Source organism: Miniopterus schreibersii, assembly GCF_964146895.1.
Source record: "Miniopterus schreibersii genome assembly, chromosome: 21".
Classification (NCBI taxonomy): Eukaryota; Metazoa; Chordata; class Mammalia; order Chiroptera; family Miniopteridae; genus Miniopterus; species Miniopterus schreibersii.
In genome coordinates, this window is record NC_138123.1 from 9,725,925 (window position 1) to 9,749,015 (window position 23,091).

Consider the following 23,091-nt stretch of genomic DNA (forward strand, 5'->3'; position numbering starts at 1 on the left):
TCTAGCTTTGTGGGATTCCGTGGGGGGAAATCGAGCGGGCCCCTGAAGATCAAATGGGAGTTAAACAAATTAAAATAGAGAAGGCTATTCCAGGCCGAGGGGGACAAAATAATTTTATGAGACATTAAAAGAAAACAGGTGGAACAAGAGGTGGTTACTTCACCAACAGTTTCTCTACTTCTCAGTCCCTGTTAGTATATGAAAAAGAGACTAGTTTACAAGGTATAATTCTAAGGTAAATTGGGAAATGTTCCACATACATATATTCCATCGATAACTGCGGTATGAGTCTTCTATTTTTCCTGATAATTTAAAAATGTTGCTTAAATTTAATTTATGTGGGCTTTAATGGAATTTTATGAAAATAGGCTCTTTATCCATATGAAAACATAAAGTGAGGACTGGAAGGGACTCAGAATTGATCTTTTCAATCTTCATTAAATTTCAGATTCCTCCCTTTCGGATTTAAAATTTCCAAAAAGATAGTCTGCACCCATTGTTTCTACTTCTCAACGCCCTGCAGCCTTGCTTCAGCTTTCCCTCCTGTGCACCGATTGAAACCACTTTTATTTAGTAAGTTCTTCAGCGACTGCTTAATTTCTAAGACTAGCAAGCATCACCCGGTTCTTCTTTCCCTGGATTTACTCTGGGCTGCGTTTCGGACCCCTGACCCTCCTTCCTTCCTGGTGTGATCTCTCATCTCTTCTGGATGTCTCTGTCTCTGTCTGCTGGTTTTCTGCCTTTGCCTGCTGCATGCACGTTGGTGTCTGTCGGGTTCCAGCCAGGGACTGACTTCTCACTTGGTGCCTTTCCCCGGGTGGTCACATTCACTTTTAGCGGTTCAGTTACTGCCTATATGGGACTTACTCCCACACTTCCAGATCTTCAGGGCGAGCCTGTGTCCTGAGCAGTAGGTTACCGCATTCACCCGGCTTCTGGACACCTCTACCCAGATATTTTTTGGACTCAACATGTCCCAAGCGGAACTAAAGACAGTTTGGTCGGTTTCCCCTCTGTGTTCAGTATCTCTTTCCTGTCTTGAGCAGAAACCTGGATCCATTCCATGCCTTCCCCCCCCCCCCCCACACACACACATCTCCACCCCACTTCTAATTTATTTTTAGTCCTGCTGATTTTACTTCCTATTTCTTGAACTTAATGTCTTTTCCTGGAATCACCCTAAAACAAGCCCTCATCATCTCTGCTATAGCTTCTGAACGACAGGCTCCGCTTCTAGTTTCTACCACTTGTAACACTTCCTTCTCATGATTGTCAAAGTGAACTTTCTAAAATTAAGTCTTAAGTAAGCCGTTCCCGAGAAAACCTGCCCTGGATCTTCATTGCTTGGGATAAAGTCCAGCTTCCTTAATGTGTCGTACAGGGATCTCCAGCCTGGCCTCTGCTTTCAGCTCTTGCTTGGTCTCTTCTGTAAGTTACACTGGGCAGTACTGAGCTGCTTGCCATTCCCGACGTGGCAAACCCTGCTGCTCTTCTCCTCTGAGCCTTTGTTTATGCTGTTCCAGCCTCTGAGCGGAGTGTCCTTCTGTTCTCTATTTGCCTAGATCATTTTTTCCCCATTCTTTTTAAAAAAGTTATCTTTATTGTTGAAAGTATTACAGATGTGCCCCTTTCCCCCCCACTGAACCCCTCCACCCAGCATCCGCCCCCCCCCCCCCAGGCCCTCTCCACACTATTGCCTGTGTCCATAGGTTATGCATATATGCATATAAGTTCTTCGATTAATTCAGATTTAAACTCCCAGCCTAATTCCTTGCTAAGTTACTCCCCGCTGCCCTCCACAAAGCTGTTACCTTTGTGGTCATCGCCACTTTTTCTTGGCTCTCTTGTTCATGTGTATGTCTCATCTGCTAATCGGTGAGTTATTTGAGGGGAAAGAGCCTAGTGTTATTTGCCATATATCTCCTAGTAGCCGCATGTTAGGGCTTCATAACTATTTTTAAATGAATATCTGAAAACATCTAGTCCATGTTTTTCACTTTTTAGATGAGAAAAATGAAGCCTTTAGAAATTCACTCATCTTTTTAAGGCTGTTTTACTAGATGGTACTAGTTAAGTATCAGATTTCTCTACTGTTATTTAAAAGTGTTACCCCCTCCCCACCCGCACTCTGTGACATTTTACCTAGATTAAGAGCCTCGAGATTTGATTTTGGGTGGGAGCTCCAGCGCTTGGATTGCTGATCCTTTGTCATGCAGAATTCTCCAAGCCCTATAAAGGGTGGGTAACATTTGACCTTCACCCTTCGGGTGGATCAAATGTGAACTGAATGTAAAGGTGCCTTCTAACTATAGTGCTGTAGAAATGTAAGTAAAAATAAGTTTTTAAAGCAGGGTAGGTATGCGGCTGTAGGTGAGCTGCTCAGATTTCGGTTGCAGCCTGCGTCTTCCCTAGAACCTTCCATGCTCTCACCCGCTTTCCTGATTTCCTCGGAAGCTAATCTCTTTAGTTGCTGCCTTTATCTTCTTAGCGCCATTCATCAAAATATAAATTATGGGGTTTATGTAGAATCCAGGGCCGTGGCAAACTCCTTGAGCACAATCACTGTGTATGTTCATTTTTAGAATTTCCTTTAACATTTATTACAAGACCTGGTCGCCTGGAAGATCATTGGACTTGGAGTCGAAGACCTGAGTTTGAGTCTTGGTTCTGCTACTTTACTTGCTGTGTGATCTTGGGCAAATCACGTAATTTCCCTGATCTTCATTTTTCTCATCTTTAAACGTGAGGTTAATAATACCTACTATTTCTCGGGATTCCGGTGAGCATTAAATGAGATGATATAAGTGAAAACACTTTGTGTGTTAAATGCTTTGCAAGTAAAAGCACGAGTGTAAGGTAGAAGATGCTCCGTAATATTTGCTAGACTCGTTAACCGTGCGTGGTTGCCTCTGGCCACGGGAAGGCCAGCACCGCCGCGGTGGCCTCGGGGGACCTGGGTGCAGCCCAGACGCTTCAATGGGAGACAAAGCTGCTCAGGTGGATGAAGGTCCGTGTGACCACTGTTACCCCCTTTTAATAAAAGTAATAACACCCTCAGATATCTCCCTGGCTGTTCTCCGAGGATCCCTTGGTTACCGTCCATTGGGGGGAAGTGAAAATCAGTTTGGGATTGCCCTTCTGGAAGATGAGGGTGCTGTGGGACTGCTCTCAGGGGAAGGCAGGCAGTGCTCGGCGTCAGCAGCTCACGAGAAGTGATGCGAGGACCTAAAGGAGGTCCCCGCAGCACCAGCCTCCCCCCCATTCCTCTCTTCGTCCCCTTCCTCCCCCTCTCCCCCCTCCCCTCCCACTTCCCTCCCTGCCACCCACTCAGCTTCGGAGGTCAGCAGTCAACCGTCACTTATCCAAAGACTCTCAAGTACAGGAGCACCCTGCAGGGAACGGTTTTCACTCCATTCTCCTGAAGCGCTTTCTCCTCCGACTCGCGCCTCCTTCCCAGCCCTTCCGCACACGGCCTCGCACACGGCCTCGCACACTTGCTCTGCCCTGAAGTTGCCGCCTCCGTGTGCCTGTGATGAAAGCGAACACAGTTTGGAATCATAGAGGAGTTTCCACAAACAAATTTAAACACGTCTGTAGGACATCTGAGTCCTAATGGACATTTGGAGAGTTGTTATTATTGAGGGTTTATTGTGTTCTCAGCCTTGTACCAGGTTCTGAGGGAAAAAAGAAGGAAATAAGGGAGGAAACCAGTGTTTCTTTGGGCATTGCCGTGTGCCAGGCCCTTTCCCGTGTGTTACCTCATTTAATCCCCACGACAACACCCCGAGGGAAAGTATGATGGTCTCCGTTCTAAAGAGACTGACAGGCTATGTGACCTGCCTTAGGTCACTTACCTGGCAAACGGCAGGGCCAGAGTTTTCAGCAGGTGCTGACCTGGAAGCCTGTGTTCATGTCACGAATCCGCAGCTGTCTGACCTAGCCCCAGGGCTGGAAGACTTTTTAATCTAGTGGCCAAAAATCTGCCACAAACCCTTGGAGCTGGTGTTCTGAGATGTTTCGTGGTTCAGTCCTGAAGTAAGTTATACTCACATTCTAGCACAGGGACAGCCTGGAGGCCGTAGCCAGGTGACTGTCTGATCGAGTGTATTGGGCAGCGTTGGGTCAGCCACATAACCCCCCTGGGACTCGAGTTTTGTCATTTGTGGAGTGAGGGAGTCAGCATGAGGGAGCCCTGAAGTTCTTTCTTCTAAAATTCAATGATTTGCCTATGACCAGCGGACAATTTCTTGACGCACTGAGTCTCTGGAGAATTAATAACAATGGTAATTCCCACCTGTGGAGCACCTGCGTGCTCTGCATTTTACACATTCACAGAGTTAATCCTGCTGATGTTTCTGCAGGAGTCACAATGTCTGTACCGTAGCTGGGGGAGCTGGCGCACGGAGCTTGCCAGGGGTCACGCTCCCAGCAGGCGATGGAACCAGAAGCTGACCCACAGCTCTCAGGGTCAGGGCCAGTGCTGTCCCACTAAAGCTGCTCTGGCTGCCCGAGGGGGTAGAGTAGGAGTTTTCTAGGGGGGCCGTCTCAGAGCTGTGGGCCCTCCATGCTGCTGGACGAGTCAGCGTCGGCATCCTGGACCCAGTCTTGCCATTCGCACCTGGTGTGTGAATGTGTTTCAGAGCTTCTGGATGCATCCGAAGCTTAATGCAGAGGATGCACTAATAGGTGAAGATTTCAGCCTTTTTCTTCCAATTAGATCTCACAAGTCATAGGAATAACCCTAATTTTTATTTTTATTTTTTAAAAAATATATCTTTATTGATTTCAGAGCGAGGAAGGGAGAGGGAGAGAGAGAGATAGAAACATCAATGATGAGAGTCATTGATCAACTGCAGCCCGCAACCCGGGCCTGTGCCCTGACCGGGAATCGAACCCTGATCGCCTGGATCCTAGGTCGATGCTTAACCGCTGAGCCACGCCCAGCCGGGCAGAATAACCCTAATTTTTAAAGGTAGAATCATCTGGATATTTAGTATGAATTCCGTCTTCAGTGCATTTTTAAGAACTTGCACTTGAGGGGCACATGTTTTGTTGATCTCTCTGCAGTTAGACACCAAACCATTGCCTTTCTGTCCCGCCCCCCCCCCCCATTTCTTTATGTTCGTTTAAAAGCATTTGTTGTATTTTGAGCAGAGTTAAATGAGGCGCAAGGCCACAGTTGGGGGACGGACCTTTAAGCCTTGGACTTTAGGGGAGATACAGAGGCGTCCTTTGGGGTTGGAAATAATACATAATTGAGCAGATGCGAATGAAAACATGGCATGTAGAAGAGAAGAGGGGCCCAGGCGCCTGTTTGGAAGTTTTGTGGAGGAGAGTACATTGCCCTTGATTACAATAATGTTTCTGCACTATAATAAGGTCTTTCACTGCGACTGCAGCTCTTTCATTCACTTGTTTTGTGCTCCACTTCCTGTTACTAATTGTCAGCACAATAGTCTTCCAGCGATGAAGTCTCAGTGTCCTTTCCGACCAATTTGTCATTGTCTCTCTCCCTCACCCCCCAAGCCACGCTCTCAGAATCTATTACCACGGTTGCATTTTTAGACATTTTCTGTGTTTGAAAATGGCAACGCTTTTGAAATACGCCAGAATAGTTCATGATAATTGAACCATCCAACCAGCAAGAGTTTTTGCTTCCAAAAGCACACTGATAAGGCTTCTCCCTCTATAGGATACTCTTAGAAAGGAATTAAAAATAAACGCATAATACTCCCTTTATAGCATTATTTCTCATGCATTGTTTCCTTTGAGAGTTTCATAGTCGGCCTGTGGAAGTAGGGCATTTGGTTAAAATATTTGTGTTAGCCCGTATTATTTACAGATTGACGGTTTACGTCACCAGTTTGTTGGAAATCTGTGCCTTTCGGAAGTTACATTTTTCCTACTGATGGGTATTTTTATAGATAATTTTATTACGACTAGGGAAGCAACCTCTTAGATTGACAAGCCTGAGCAAGTTCTCATATCAGCCTCCAGGCAGCTGGCGTCACATGTTAATTCACGTTAGGTTTTTAACACTTTATTATTATTTAATATTTAATATTTATTTAATAAATATTTAATATTTATTAAATATTTAATATTTATTAATATTTAAATAAATAGTTCACATGTTCTCTCAACCTTGTACCAGTGATCTAATATTGACAGAAAGATTTTTTTTCCCAATGTGTTTCCCATAAATAAATCCTGAAACAGTATTACGCTATAATAGCTCACCTATCACCTAGAATTTCCCCTGTTAATCATATGATCAAGGTGTATTGTTATTTTTAAATGTAATATTCTCACAATAGGTGTCCTGTATCGCCACCCCCATTTCAGGTATACTCACTTATTAAAGAGATCAGACTGTCTGTCCTAGAGCAGGCCACTCTTCTGGAATTCTCTGATGATTGTTTCTCCGATATCGTTCAACTTTTCCTGTACCTCTGTATGTCCTGTCACGTGGAAGTTAGATCTAAAGATTCCATTTGATTCACGTTTGGTATCGCTGTCAAAACTATGACTCTATCTACTTCTTATTCCATTGTGATGGGAGGCACCTCCTATTCGGTCCTGTCAGTGTTTGCTGGTTTCCAGGGGTGAAAGCGTGATCTCCATTATGAAGTTAAGTTTCCCCCTTGGTGGCTGGCACGTGATCCCTGGGCTGACACCGTGGCACCAGCCAGTGTTCAGGTCCTCATCAGTCGCTTACCTAACGATTGTAGCTTCCATTGAGGGTCCTTTGCCTGAATCAGTTATTTTATTAGGTATAGGTGATCTTTTAGCTGTTTTTGAAAATGTAGGGTTGGTTAGTCCGCACAAATTTATTACTAGATTTGGCTAATGTTAGTTATATATTCTTCCATTATGTTTGTTTATTTATTTATTTGAAACCTGCTCTGTTGAGGCACAGTACTAGGTAATCCGATAATAGGAACCTTGCCCTCAGGGAATTCACAGTCTAATATACATTCTTGTTGGAGCGTTTAAAAATTTCATCATGAATTCCAGTTTCATCATACTTCAAATATAAATTAGTTTTTCTTAGTTAAAACAAAATCGTGTTCATGATTATTTCTTAGATTTAATAGTAAGCTATGGTTAGATCTCAACCCTTTTACATCTGGGTAATTGTTTGTTTCTTGGATGGTGGTTGTTAATAAGCTGCTTCCTCAGGCGTGTGAGTATGGAGGGGCCCTGTGTCGCTCTGAAATATGATGTAGATCTTTATTTAGTGAAATGAAAAATATTCCCAACCTAGTAAATGAGCAAAGCACTTATGCAATATATTCCATATGTTAAGTCTCACATTTCAAACATGCTTACAAAAGAGCTGAAATCTACATGAAAACATTAACAATGGCTGTTACCTGAGTTTATTTTAGGCCTATTTGTGAATTTTCCTACAGTAGGCATGGGTGATGTGAGTGTCTGCAGTCAGCATAGATGATTTCAGTATGATTTTGTACAGTGAGAGTAAAGGAAGAAATACGTTTAAAAGCTAACTTGCCTCCACAACAGTGCGAATGTACGTAATGCCATAGAACTGTGCACTTTAAAATGGTTAAAATGGTAAATTTCGTGTTACGTGGTTCTTTTTTAAGCCACACACACGCACAAAAAATAGCTCATGGCTATTATACTGCAAAAAAAACCCCACCAAAAAGCAGCTCTCCGAATCATACATTTTGAGTCCATCTATTTAGATGTTTGCATGACTCTCATAACTCTGTTGCAAGGGCTCATTCATTGTCATATTTATTATGTCACAGTGACCACAGTGTATTTTCCATTAAAACTTGAAGTATGCAGAGGAAATGTAGAGAACAGTTGCTCTAGAAGACTTTTGAGATGTTTGTTTAATTGGAGGTAGGATTTTGTGGACAGACGGGATGGAGAAACGCCGATGGGGAAGATGTTGGCCCTGAAATGTACTTTCGGTAAATGGTGTCGACCATACTTGTTAAAGAAGATGTATTAGGAGAGGTTCACATTAACGGGTGGTGATTTCAGAGTCAAGTTAAATCCACAAATAGTATCCATGCTAAAACCGGAGTAGTCCAGCTTATAGTGAAAATGCCAGACCCTGAAGCGTGTACCGTAAGGTGAGAGGCATCTTTTCGAGTGGAGGGTGACCCAGGAGCCCAGGCTTAACACCCCTCGCTCAGGAATGTTTATGCTGTGAAATAACATGTAAGAGCTTATTTGTTCTCTCCCCTGTTTCCTTTTGTGGAGAGAAGGGTATTTTGACCCTGGTTCAGGCACAAAGAGCTGGAAACCTGGAGCTGGGTTGATGCAAGTTTGAGAATCACTTTTCCATCGTTAGCGATAGAGAATTTTTATTACCATTGGCTTTGTTGCTGTCACAGGGTGAGACCCAGCAGGGAAAGGACCCAGGGGCCCTGCTGCCCCCTTCCCACCACCTTTCCCCCCACTCCCCGTTCTAAACCACTGCCCCCCCTCCCAGAAACAACGAGTGCCACACCAGGACCAACCCAAGACAAATTTTCCATTTTTGTTTTAATTTCGTTTTTGTGTTTTAACATACTGATTTAGAATGTGAATTTTTTCATTATATATAAAAAAAGAATAGTGCAATGTGATTGATGACTTGGTCCAATAAAGACAGAGAAATGGTCGTTGATAGTTGCTAATAATGGACGTAGGACAAAAAAGACAAGTGCTGAGAAAACACCACTGAATTTTTCAACCAGGGGTAAATGATTTTCTTTCAAAAGAGCAGCATCAGTCTGGCCGGTGTGGCTCAGCTGGTTGAGTGTGGTCCCAGGACCAGGAGGTTGCCGATTGTGTTCCCGGTCAGGGCACATGCCTGGGTTGCTGGCCCGATCCCCAGTAGGAGGTGCGCAGGAGGCAGGCGATGATCTCATGGATGTTTCTCTCTCTCCCTCTCCACTCCCCTCTCTGAGATCAATAAAAACATTTTTTTTTTTTTTTTAAAGAGCAGTATCAGTAGCAAGCCAACTGTACTTTCTCTTGTCCAATGCCACATCTCCTTCAAAGTCCAGTCCTGATAAATAGCTAATAGCTGACATTATTGAAAACTTACTGCGTCACACGTTATGCTAGGTATTCCATTGATTTATCATTAAACCCCATACCAGTTTTATGGTGCCGGTACTCTCATTATTTCTCAGTGCTCGAAGACCAGAGGGGTTCATTAATTTGTAAGGTTGCACTGTTCATGGTCGGTGAAAAAATCGAATCCAGACACGCTGGTGTTGGATTCCACGCTTGCAGTCACTACACTATGGCCGTCTTCTTTCCTAGACATTCCCTGACAGAACTGACCACCTTTTGACTGACTGGCTCTAGGGGCTGTGATTATTAGGAGTTCTAGGCGGTGTGTACTATCAAAAGGCTTATAATCTGGGTAGAGAGTTAAGGATCCCTTCCTAAAATGATAGAGGATAATATAAGGTAGTCTGTGCTAAGTGGAAAGTGTGGGGCACAGGGGCAAGTTACGAGAATGTGGGGGCGTGTGCAGGAATGGTCAGTCTAGGGCCAGGTTGTCACTAAAGCTTCATGGAGGGAGTAGGCTTTGATCTGGACCTTAAAGAACAGGCGTTCTTTTGACTTTGGTAGTTGCTTATGGATCAGGGTCAGATAAATGGCCAGCATTCCAGACAGCAAAGGTATCGATACAGGAAAGCGCAGCAAGCTGTGCTTGGGAAGGTTATGTGTAGCCCATAGGAGGCCGTGAGGTCGCAGTGGTTGTGTTTAGAATCGAACTCTGTTGTTTGTTTCTTGGTTTGAATATAAGCATATTCAAAGAGACATTTTATTTTATTACTAGAATGCCAGTTAATGAAAACAGAACGACCAAAGCCAAACACATTTATTATCCGATGTCTCCAGTGGACCACTGTTATAGAGCGAACATTTCATGTAGATACTCCAGAGGAAAGGTAAGAAAGTCACCTTTTTTTCCCATTTTGTGAAAAAGCCATGGTCAATCTAAAAACCTATGTGTGTCTGACCCCATGTGTAAATATATGTAAATACGTTTGTAAAATGCTGCTGTCCCTTAATTATTACTATTCCGATATACCAGACGAATAGCTTATAAAATACTTAGTCAGAACATCTAGAAGTTCTGTAAAATATACTCCTTAAGAGAAAACAACGTTGGAAAGTTAAAAGATAATAAATTAAGACATTTTTGTAACCAAGCTACCTCTTTAAAAAGCATTGTAGAATTAATTGTGTTTGTCTGTAGAGTTCTGAGGCCAGAGGTAGCAAAAGGCTTCAGGTGGCCTGGCGCGGTGCAGGTGGCCGCCCCGAGTGCTGTTGAGAAGGCTGCTGAGGCCGGGCCTGAGCTCAGCGAGAAGAAACGTGCCAGGCTCGGTTGGCACTGGCTGCCATCCTTGCTGAAGAGGGGCTTGGCAGCACGTGTCCAGCCAGCTCACCAGCTTGCTCCTCCTGATCGGCTAACCCTGGAACCCGCCCCCCACTTCTCTTCAGCACCCTCCCACCTGGTGGCCCTGGCACTGACCTAGGCCCAGCATCCGCCCCCACCAATTCAGTTCCCTGCATGTATGTTACCATATTTGATTCAGATCAGCTCTGTGAAGTTCAACGTTTCTAGCCTATTTTCCAGATGAATGCATAAATTAGTTCTTAAGAAACTCGTGTGATTAAAAATTAAACCTCCCCCACAAAACGTAGTAAATAGTACAGTATTATTTTAATAATACTTCTCTGATCAGTAAGCAATAAATGATCATGTATGATTACTTCAGAAAACAGAAGAAAGAAAAATAGGAAAGAACTAGAAATTTCTCATATTTCTGATTCTATAGCCAGAGTTAAGGACTGATTTTTTTTTATATACTTCCACCTTTATGCTGTGAGATGTATTTAGGTCCTCGGTACTCACACAGCTTTGTGTGTCCTGCCTCCACATCTTCCCTGGGCATTTCTCTCCGCTGAGTCCTCAGTTTGCTTATATCTTAACCCATAACTATGGTTGGGGTAATTCCTATGGATATTTCAGATCTGAGCTTAAAATGTCACATTTCCTACAGAACCTCTGACTCTTCTAAACTATATACTTACCTCTCTCCTTGTACCTTTTGCATCATGTGTGTCGCTCCTATAATCTTCGTTTGCCTTGTTCAGTAGACTGCAAGATCCTTGATTGGCAAGGATGATGTCTTCCACGCTCACTATTTTATTTTTAGCACACAGTCCAGGGTCCAACATAGTATTTGCTGACTTGTTGAATGAATGGAACTTTTCCCATGGCAGTGTATGTTCTTTGAAAATATTAGTCTTCATGGATTTATAACATCCCATGTAACATGATTTGTTTTGCCTTTGTGTTTGCAAAGCTGGACTTAGCCATGTCTTAAGACTTTGAATTGGTTGCTGTTCCTGCAGTAATATCACACTACTTTTCTGGATAATCCGTTTTCATTTGCATTTATGACTAGAAGAAAGCAGTTTTAGTGAAAATGAAAAACAGCATATTTATATTTGCATTAGAGTTTATTTTCCTGAATTCACCTTGAATCTGGTGTTTGGGTATTTTATACGACTTTAACGTTAATGAAGACTTAACTTATTGAGATCTAGATAAACTCTTTATCTTCCATATTCTGTCTTCCAGTCTGTAATACTTACCTGTTGCAAACTAAATACCTCTAATCTGTTTTTAAAAATCTTGTATTTATTTCATTATATCATGTAAGTTTAGAATCTCTCTTTTTCAATAGATGAGCCTGTTGTCTCACCTCCATTTATTGAATAGTCCGTTTTTTTCTAACTGATTATGGATGGCACATATACATAAATACTTGTATTTTTGGGTTCTTTTTTTCCCCCTTTGATTTTTCTGTCAGTCTAGCACTAGGACCACATGGTTTTTAATTAGAGAAGCCTTATAAAACTTTTAGCTTTTAATAAATCACGCCTTCTATTGTTGCTAGTTTTTCAAAATGGTCTTAGTTCTAGTTCATTTTTTAAAATTGTGATTAAAAAACATAACATGAAATTTACCAAATTTTAAAGTGTACATTACAGTATTGTTAACTATATATACAATGCTGTTAGTTAGAACTCTGGAATTTTCCATCTTGCATGACTGAAACTCTATACGCATTGAATGGCAACTTCCCATTTCCCTCTCTTCTGGCCCATCAACCATCATTTTACTTCCTGCTTCTGTGAATTTGACTACCTTAGATATCTCATATAAATGAGAACGTACAATATTTGTCCTTTTGTGACTGGCTTATATCACAAATAATGTCCTCAAGGTTCATCCATGTTGTAGCACATAGCATGATTTTCTTCTTTTAAGACCGAATAATATTCCATTCTATGTTTATCCCATGTTATCTTTATCCGTTCATCTTTTAATGGACATTTAGGGTTTTTTTAATCTCTTGGCTATTTTGAATGATGCTGAAGTGAACATAGGAGTGCAAATCTCTCTTCTAGGATGCTGATTTCATTTTCTTTTGGCTAAATATCCAGCAGTGGGATTGTTGATCTTATGGTAGTTCTATTTTTAATTTTATGAGGAACCTCCACAGTGTTTTCCATAGTGTCTTCACCATTTTACATTCCCACAGCAGTGCTTAGGAGTTTCCGTTTCTCCATATTCTTGCCAACACTTGGTATTTTCTGTACATGGTAGACTCATGTGCAGCCGTATGAACAATTGCATTAAATATTAATGGTTAAACATTGCAATTGAAAGGCAGAGAGTTTCAGAATTGATGAAAACACAAGGCTCACTTAGGTGCTGTCTTTAAGAGATGCACTTTAAGACACAGGTAGCTTGAAAATAAATTGATTGAAATAGATATACAAACAGTAAATATAAGAAAGAGATTTGCTATATCAGATTACAAAATAAAATGTATTACTTGAGAGTACCAGGACACTTTTCTAATGCTAAAAGGGTCAAGTGAACTCCGCGATATAACAGTTATGAATATGTATGCGTGCAGTAAGAGAATCGAAAGAGAAAATAGACAATCCCACTACCATATTGGGAGACTTGATTAAAATTCTTTTCAGCAATTGATAAACCAGCTAGATAAAAAAATCAACAAAGTTACAGAATAACACTATTAATCATCTTGATATAACTGATATTTACATAATACTAACCCAAAAGTGGCAGAATACACATTGCTTTCAAATGTACATGAGACATTCACCAGGAAGATCATATTTTTTTCTCATTTGACACACCTCAAATAAATGTTACTACGAACTTTAGGCCGTATGTAAAATGCCTTGGGATTAATTCCACCTTGGAGGAAGGGAGGGAGGGTGTGTGTGTCCTGGAGTAGACTTTGTGTATATTTCATGTTATAAAAAGGAATTATTTGACTTGTTTACTGCCCTCTATTAATGAGAATCTTTACCTGCTTTCCAGGGAAGAATGGACAGAAGCTATTCAGGCTGTCGCGGACAGACTTCAGAGGCAAGAAGAGGAAAGAATGAATTGCAGTCCAACTTCACAAATTGATAATATTGGGGAGGAAGAGATGGATGCTTCTACCACCCACCATAAAAGAAAGGTAGACAATGATGACTTATTCCCCCACTCAGCACATTCATGTGCATGAGAGAAATATGTTAAAAACAGCACTGAGCGAAGAATGTCAGCCTGTTATCGCATGTGGGTGTGGCTGGTTTTCATTCAGGTGAATCCGAAATACCTTTGTCGTTTAAAACCAAGTGAATGAAACAAACAGCACTTTGTTTCAGCGGTTCGGCACTTAGCACCGACCGCCGGTAGGCCTGCTGGGGAGTTGCCACTGATGAACTACTTTGTGACCCGCCTTTTCTCCAATTGTTTTAAACAGCATCTTAGAGACGTGGAAATAAAGCATTTTTCCTAATGACCTGGTCCTTTCCTCTTTGGCGTTCTGCTTGCTCCTGACACCAGCGCAGAAAGCTCTGGGGCGCTCCCCGCCCGCGGCGGCTCAGCCCCGTGTCAGCAGCAATGTGAACAGGCTTGGAAATAATAGTTTTTTTTATTTCAGTGGAACCTCAAGAGCCACTCAGGGAAACAGACTTTCCTTCCCTCAGTGCTCCCAATAATAAGTGCCAATTTATATGTTCATGGGAATTGTAAATTATGCTTCTCGTTGCTGTAGGAAATTGAAAAGCAACTTCCTTATAAAAAAAATGGTATTTTAAGATTAACCCAAACATATAGATGTTCAAAATAGATGAATATGTCATATAATAGAGTATAAATTCATCTTCAGGTAAGAAAACTCTCATTTTTAAGGAAATTATCCATGTAGCCTGACCGGGAATCGAATCTGCCACCTTTTGGTGTTTGGGACGACACTCCAGCCAACTGAGCCTCCCGGCCAGGGCTTGCTTAATTTTTAAATGACCAGTATAGGACTCCGGGGGCAGCTGATTCAGGTATCAAGTATAAGCCATGCCTCCAGTCTTCCCATGACGCCTGACTTCAGTTCTTGGAATTTTATCACCTAACGCCCGGCGCAGTAGCTCAGAGCTGTGGTTGGCATTTGGAGAGTGAGATGAGATGGTGGGACCTGCTGCGACCCTGCGATCTCGCACCGCCCGGCCTAGTCAGCGTGGCAGAAAGGGATCAGATTCGAGCTTTCCCTGCCCTTGCCAGAGACGACCAGGGCAAGTGGCAGAGGTGTGGGCAGGGAGGTGGATTCTCCAAGCCCCCCTTTCAACTTAGTGTCCCACAGGCTTTGTTTGGTCCAGTTCTTCCACCTTAAATGTCTGTGGAATTGATCTGTTTTGGCCAAATTTACTAAAACCTCTGTATTCTTTTCTGAGTGATTCCTTGTGCTCCTCTTCAATTATATATTCATATTTAACTTAATTTTTGAACTAGACAGTCTTTTTCTTATATTCTAGTGTCTGTGATTTGAATACACTTATTAGTAAGCATTTGTCACGTACGCACATGCATGTCTTAGCCTAAAGCAGTCACGCTGATATGCTAGAGTTTATGTAAAGGGAAGAGTGTAACTATGTAAAATACGTACCTAATAAATGGTTAGGATTGGATTTGGGGGGATTGATTTTTCTGGAGAGTAACCATGCTTTCATGTTTTATTAAAATCTTACTGTATCTTTTTCCTTAATACCATCCAAAAGAGGAAAACATTTTGTAATAGGTTACATTTCGTTTGTAAAGACCAGATAATTTCTGTGTATACCACGCTGAACAGGACCATTTGGTATCAAAGATACTTTTAAAACGTTCTGAAGTTTTGTCAAAATAGATACGAAATCTGTTTCTGATTTTATCACATAGAATGCTTTTTAACTAATATCAATTTCCATGCAAATTCCTTTTTTTTTTTTTTTTTTTTTAAGATTGACAGAAACTGACAGAAGCTGTGAAATTCAGAGTTAAGGCTGTCATATTTTCAAAACTCTCCTTGTCCCTAAGCATCACAGTCCTAAAGGAATATAGCAGTACTTTATAATTATAGATTACTTTTCATCTGAAAGTGTCATTAAGCGGTTTAAAAATTCTCCTTTGATTTTTACCCCTAAGAATTCAGCTTCAGTGCATATGATACTGAGTGAGAGGACACAGCAAGTCTCACTTCCCAGTGCTTTTAGCGTCAAAGCAATGAGAGGGTACTGCTCACATGAAGTTTTAAGCAATAAAGTGGCCTATTTATAAGGATGATGTTTCTCCTTATTGCATAGAACAAACTAGCCGAGTTTGATGTCTTAAAACAATAACAGTAGGTTCTCATGACTTCGTGGTTTGCTTGGGCAGCTCTGCTGGCCTCAAATGCATCTCCCAAGCAGCTGCGGTCAGCGGGCATGTGGGCTGGGCTGGAAAATGCCGGGAGGCCTTTCCCTCGCGCCCGGGTTCTTGGTTCCCCTCATGGGATCTCTCTGCACGGTCCCCTCGGCAGCAAACGGCTGCACTGTCCCCAGCATGGGAGCCGGCTTCCCAGACTGGCTCTCCAAGGAGGCAGGAAGCAGAGGCTGACAGTGTCGCTTTGATCCTACCCTGTGACAAAGCAGGACACAGGGCAGCCAGGAAGGGGAAGGCTGACCCCACCTCTTAACTGGAAGGAGCGGCCTGTGCGTACAGGCGGGGGGCAGTCAGTGGCACCCGTCTTCCAGACTCCTCAGCACAAATAGCTTTGTATTTTGCAGTGTTCCTTGATTTTTTAAACTCTATTAATGAAAATGAAATTAACCATATTTGTTCAGATGACACTGGCTTTGTTAACTATCTTCTGGATACTTGGCCTCACTTGTTTGATTTTAGTTGAATTAATAAATGTACTTTTTTATTCCCCTGATGTCTTCTGCTGCTTTTCTTTTGGACCAGAGATATTATTGAATGGTGGACACATTATAACTTGACATTTGGAAAAATTATAGGCAGCAAAGAATGTTGAAAATGAACATAGGCATTCATTTGCAAAGTTTTTAGAATTTTTTACATTTACATGAAGGCTATTGATTGGTTTTGTAGGAGTTTATACAGAATTGGTATTAGTTCTTCCTTAAATGTTTATATCATTCACCAGCAAACCCATCTGGTCCTGGAGTTTTCCTTGACTGATCATTTGAGTAGCGGAGGAATTGTAGGCTCAAGATTATTGTCTCCAGTATCTGAGAATTGCTTCAGTGGTTTCCAGCCTCCATGATTGCTGATGAGACAGCCAGTGCCAGTTTGATGTTTACTCATTTAACAGTGCTTAGAGATTGGTATAATTTGCTTCTCAGTGGCTATTGCAAGTGTGTACATAGATGTTTACAGTTAAATTGCATCGAATCTTTCATATATTTTTTAATTTGTATTTTTCAGACAATGAATGACTTTGACTATTTGAAACTACTAGGTAAAGGCACTTTTGGGAAAGTTATTTTGGTTCGAGAGAAGGCCAGTGGGAAGTATTACGCTATGAAGATTCTGAAGAAAGAAGTTATTATTGCAAAGGTAACTGAAATTTTTGTTTACACTGTACACACGTGTGTGTGCTCATGTATACACGTAATTAGTGTAGAAATTCCATTAAATAACCAAAATGTTGATTGTAGGCTACTGCTACAATACCTGTATATTAACTTTTAGAATATTAAAACTTTTAAAAGTTTATAATATTATCTGAACATTATATACTGGAGCTACTTTATTCTCTCAAGGAGATAGAAATATTAATTCTGTGTGTGTTTGGGATAAAGTTTTTACTATGTATTTGTGACCTGTATCACTAATTACACTGACGTTGTTTTATCTTTTCCCCCCAACACTCGGAATTTCTTATTAAATAAGAGGGCTTAGAATAATACAGATGATTTGTGCTCGTAAATTATACAACTTGTATTTGTCGAATGGAAAAGCATCCTTAATAAATTTGAAAATATGACAATAATGAAACTAAAGGAAATGATAGTCTTTGAAATTTTTTCAGGAGGCCTTAAGACCCTCCTCATAACTTCCTTCACCTCTGCAAATAATGAACATGTTAACGATGCCAGTTCTCAGGGTTCTAAACTAAACCCCAATCCCCTCAGTAGACAAATTTGATATACTTAATAAATTGGTCCAAGCTCTTTGCCTGGCTTAATCCAACAAGTGACATATACTATTATTGCTATGCTTTGTAGACTACTTTAACCCTCGGTCATTTCCAGCAGTGTGTCCTCATTTGGAGGGTATGGCTCCCCCCACTTGGTAAAGTTATGCTCCCATGTCTTGTCCACTTGTTTCAATCTCAGCTCCTTCACGGTCAGTGCCCGGTGTGGGAAATAACACTGACCTGGGCTCAGGCAGGCCTAGGTTTATATCCCAGCTTTGCATCCTACCACCTGATGACCTTTAACAGCCAGGTTTGGGGGGAGCACTACTCCCTCGGAGGGGGGCATATTTGCTTATCCAAACGCTGCAGGGAAGGGAGAGCACTGCCAGGTACCAGGTGGAGGCCACGCGTGCTAACAGCCTGCAGCCTGTGGAACAGTCCGGGGGAATCTTAGGTTTTCCATTTGTCACATTTTATTGGTGAAACACAATTTTCCTGGACGAGAGTATTATGTTGCATGGAATATGTAAAGGCCTCGGCATCATACCTGGCACGCATTCCAGTTAAACTGATGTTTTCTTATAGGCTCTACTGCTTACTAAATGGTCCCAAACAAATTAGCTTCTTTTGCCTTGGTTTCCTCCCCTGAAAAATGAGAGTGCTAATAGTGTCCGCCTTATAGGGTTGTCAGGATCCAGTGAATGAAGAAAGAAGGGGAATAGCATTGGCCATGATACAAATATCGCCTTTCTCCCTACACTTTTGCCCACTGTTCAACATCTGTCGGTGGGTCTTGTCCACAGCAGCTATCACCGTGGTCTGCTAGGGACGGATGTCTACTTCCCTCATTCTCTGTACATTGATTCGTACTCACACCAGCTAAAGGTTTCTCAATTTTGTTAATCTTTTCAAAGAACCGAGTTTTGGTTTCACTGATTTTCTTTACTCTGTAGTTTATTTATCTCTGCTCAGATCTTTATTATTTTCTCCCTCCCGCTGGCATTAGGGTTCATTTGTTCTTTTTCTAGTTCCTTAAGTTGTAAAGTTAGTTGTGGATTGGAGGTCTTTTTAAAAAAAATCCTCACCCAAGGATATATGTTGTTTTTTTAAATTTTTTTAAATATATCTTTATTGATTTCAGAGAGAGGAAAGGAGACGGGGAGAGAGAGATAGAAACATCAATGATGAGAGAGGCATTGATCGAGCCCGCAACCCGGGCATGTGCCCCGACCGGGAATCGAACCCCGATCGCCTGGATCCCAGGTCGATGCTCAGCCACTGAGCCACGCCCGGCCGGGCATATGTTGTTTTTTTAAAAATTTATGTGAGAGAGAGGGAGGAACCTCACCATGTGCACTGTGCTCCGAGCCATTGTCTGAACGCAGCTGCCAAGGGCACGAGCCCCTAGGGGACAAGAAGAGGTCTGAGGACAGTCCTGGGGACACTCGGAGAATGAGGGTTCGGCTCCCCTTCGGAGTAGGAAGTAAGATGACAGTTTGAAAGTGTGAGGGAGCGAGGCTGGGACAGAGGGACCCTTGACATCAGAGAACCGGGCTGCAGTCCCGCCCGGTGGCTCACTGGGAGGGCCGCTTGCGGCGCGGGGCCTGCCACCAGGCCCGGGAAAGCCTTGCCACCCCCCGGACCGGGCACGGTGGGAGCCCCGGGCCCCCCAGCCTGTCGCTAAGCGCACCCCGAGAGGAGCAGCAGGAAGCCCCGGCGACCCAGCTCCCCTTCCAGGATGTCCCCCTGAGTTGCAATACAGCGAAATAAAAGGAGGGTGTCCCGCGGCGTCATCCACAGTAAGCACATTCTTGAAAGGTGTCTTTTTTGGTGACTCTTGTACCATGACTGATATACTTTGACTCAGCAGGACTGCATCTGGATGAATTTGTACCTTACAGCCCTCTGATGGAGGCCGTCGTGAAGCTGATCGCTTGCTCGCTCTTTTTTTTCTTGGTGGGGGGACTGTAGCAGAAGCTCAGCAGTAAAGGGAGCAGGCGTGTCACTGCGCTGTCAGATCTTTTCCGTCTCCAGGTTTTGCCTCTCTGGTCTTAGGGAAACGGTGACGTTTTTATCTTATTGGCGCCCAGAGCACGTATTAAAGGTTTTTCTCCCCCTGCAGGATGAGGTGGCGCACACTCTCACAGAAAGCAGGGTCCTGAAGAACACCAGACACCCCTTCCTAACAGTAAGTGACTAGAGGACAGATGTTACCGTCAGCATTCGAAATTTAAGGGAGCCTTACAGAACTCAGCTAAGCAAAATAACATTTTAAATAACATTCACGTAGGCATGCCATTTTCCGTGTTGAAAGACTGTAAGTCAGGTTTCTTGGAAATTATCGGAATGTATGGATTAAATTTGCAGTAGGCACCTACTACTTTTATGAGACTCTTTTTTCTTCCCCCATGAATTGCCTACCTTTAATAAAAAAAAAATTCATACAGGAAATAAATCACCTATGGCATTTTAAGGAGACCACTGAGAAAATAGTGGACTTAAAAAGCGTCTACGAAAAAGAGTAGTAGTAAATGTAAGGATTTTATGTTTCTTTTGTTTATTGGCTTCTAATAAGTATAGAAATGATTGGGCAGCATTGTCTTCAAATATGAAAGGCAGAAATCTTTCCTGAATATTTTTTGTGCAAATTGAAACTTCTTTCAGTTGTAGAGTACTTTAAGAAATGCAGGAACACTGAATACATTAAATTAAAGATCAGATAAATCATGATTATTTCTTCACTAGATCAAGTACAAACTGTGACTGACTTAGTTGTTATGAAACAAACTGACTTTTTTTAGGCCTGTTCCTTGATTGACTGTAATTGAAGCATAATTTGCAGAGTTTCTGTATAGGGCTGGTTTCAACGAAGCAGATTAAGATAAAAAATAACAGGTAGACTTTCAAAAGGAGCAACCTTTTAAAGATGTACAATGACCTGAAAAGTAGGAATTTTCAGAGTTATCCCCAGATGTCTGGATTTAATGTTGTTATATTGTGTGTTTTTTGGCTATATTAAGATAGTATATTAAGATAGTTCTAAAGTTCTTGCATCGTTATAACCTATAAAATTACGTGAACCAACTCCGTTGGATCGGGTCATGCAAAAAGTTACCCTATATGCAAAAAGTTACGTTGTAACTATAGTAGCCCCCCAAATATCACTACTGTACCTGTATTCCTTAGACTTCCACTAGAGCAGTTTGTGGGCCTCACTCTCAGGGCGCGTGGTAGGAACTTTGGGGAGCACACAGTCTGAAGTGGATGGCCCAATAGAGGGGGAAGCGCGCATCGCAATTTCTAAGTTAATGTTTACTTAAAATTTTAATTTTTCCCTGGCAGTATACCCATTGCGGACCTAAGCATAACTTGTTTTCTGTCTCTCATAAACCTTTACTTGAGCACTCTCACGAAGAACATAGACGCGAGAGGAATGATAAGAGTTCAGCTCCTCAGTCACGCCTGCTGTTGCTAAGTGCTCTGTTTTGGTCCCGTTGTAACAATGTAGGATTATAATACAACATTTTTTTTCTTTTTCATTTCAAGTCATTGAAATACTCCTTCCAGACAAAAGACCGTTTGTGTTTTGTGATGGAATATGTCAATGGGGGCGAGGTGAGTCACCAGCGCACCGGCGCTTGCTCTGCATGGCCACGCTGTCGGTCGTTTAACACGTTATTTAAAATATAACGTATAGTATCACGGTTCTCTGCTTCTTGGTAGGGATTCGAGTAGCTCTCTCTGCTTTTAAGTAGATGGGAGCCGAGTAACCCCTAATGAAATGTAATGCTTGCTTATTTTTTTTAATAACTACTCTTATATATTGGCAAGCGTAATCGTGTTCTACTCTCTTCTGTATTTTTCAAGTGTAAAAACCTTCACCCAAAGTAAAAATCATGAAACCGTCTAATTTTGAAAATTAGACTTCTTAAGTTTTGGTGAAACTTGTAGAAAATTATTATTTTATTCGTTTTAAACTCAGTTGAGCAGTAGTCCATAGGCATGAAGTGACTGCGGTTTCTCTTCTGCGTAGTAGTCAGAGTAACCTTGACTGTATTTAAGAGATATTAAGGGGTCTTGCAGTTTAAAAGAGAAATTCTTTAGGAGTTTCACCTGTTCCTTTAGTCCTCATAGTACCTCCTCCCTATTTTGATCAAAATCAGGGTGATGGGAAAATATGGTTTACTGGAATAGTTAATTGGGAATATTTTACATTGTGGGTTTTCTGAAGTAAATTTAAATTCAACAAACAGGGTCTTGTTTCTCAAGGACTTCAAAAGTCTTATTTTCCAAAATAAATCAAATATGCTGCATAGAATATTTTCTCCTGTAAAACTATCTGCCTTGTAGGAATTAGTTCATTGCAAAAAGTCATTTCGTCACTTGGCGAACGCGTTCGCAATGCGAGGGCACTGCGGGTTCATCACAGTGTCCTAAGACACCCTTTCTAGGAACGAGGCCCCTGGACTCTGAGCTCCCCAAGGGGCTTGTTCGTCAGTGTAACCCCAGCACTTTCACACGCGACCTGGCACATGGTAGGAAGCTGGCAGATATTTATTGGATGACTTGAGGGCATAAATAAGTGGATGGATGAACACATTTCCTCAGGGAACAGGGGTGGAAGAAGCTGACAAAAGTGGTAAAGCAGGAACTTCTAAGAAGTAGGAAGAAGAAAGGAAAGTAATGGACCATGTAGTTTATTTTTGAAAAAAAAGCTGAAAATGTTTTCTTCAGGAGGGGGTATCTAGGAGTGTATTTATAAAATACATATTCGTTGAATCTGTGCAAGGCACTTTGGTGGATATTTTGGGGCCTACAAATCTGCATTAAACATAGCTCTTACCCTGAAAGAGTTTATAGTCTAGATGGGAAGGCAAGGTACAAAGTTTACACTAAGTAGAAAGTGACAGTTTTCACTTGTGATCAGACTTGCAGATTAATGGCCATGGGGCTGTGCAGGAGCGAAAGAAGAATTTGGGGTGGTGAGTGAAGGGAGGCTTCCTAGCGGGAGCTGGCTAGCTGGCACCTGTACTTTTATTCTACACCTAGAGTACTTACGAGATTAATTAATTGAAGACTGTTGAAAAAAATTTCACACACAAAAGCAGGTTTTCAGACTGGCCAGATGGTTTTCTTTAGCGTGGAAACTCTTATGTTATCTCTCTCGTTTGGTATTTCTTCTTTTTTTCAGGATGTCTGTTTGGGGAATGTATTATAAAGACTGGATTATTTAATGTGTTGAAGCAGGTGAACCGGTACAAGGCCTGCACCTGCAGAGTGTAGGGTTGGCCTGGAGCTCAGCAGAACAAGGTCATGAGAGTGGGTTCCGGGCAACCTCACTCATAGCTGTATTTCTTGTAGGCCTATAAATTGGACTCTGTGAGTCTCTCAAGGCTGAAACCTGGAAGTTAAGAGACTCATTAGGGGGTAAAGGAAAATCATTGTGTGGAAATGTTATTCACCTGATAAATTACTCACGTCTTCTATCTTCTGAGGGCACAAATGATCCTAACACTGTCTCTTATTTACTATTCTTGTCCATATTTAGCTC

General features: G+C 42.0%; 1 protein-coding gene across 2 annotated transcripts in view; it reads left to right on the forward strand.

Annotated features, from left to right (window-relative positions):
• AKT3 (AKT serine/threonine kinase 3) overlaps window positions 1-23,091 on the forward strand; it is a 139,322-nt gene that overhangs the window by 82,236 nt on the left and 33,995 nt on the right. Inside the window, exons 4-8 of one of the 2 annotated variants that reach the window (XM_081123965.1) lie at window positions 9,821-9,932; window positions 13,418-13,562; window positions 16,826-16,957; window positions 19,663-19,728; window positions 21,087-21,155. In XM_081123965.1, the coding sequence (XP_080980091.1) occupies window positions 9,821-9,932; window positions 13,418-13,562; window positions 16,826-16,957; window positions 19,663-19,728; window positions 21,087-21,155 (524 nt within the window). The remainder of the gene's footprint in view (window positions 1-9,820; window positions 9,933-13,417; window positions 13,563-16,825; window positions 16,958-19,662; window positions 19,729-21,086; window positions 21,156-23,091) is intronic. The other variant, XM_081123966.1, reaches the window with a different exon arrangement.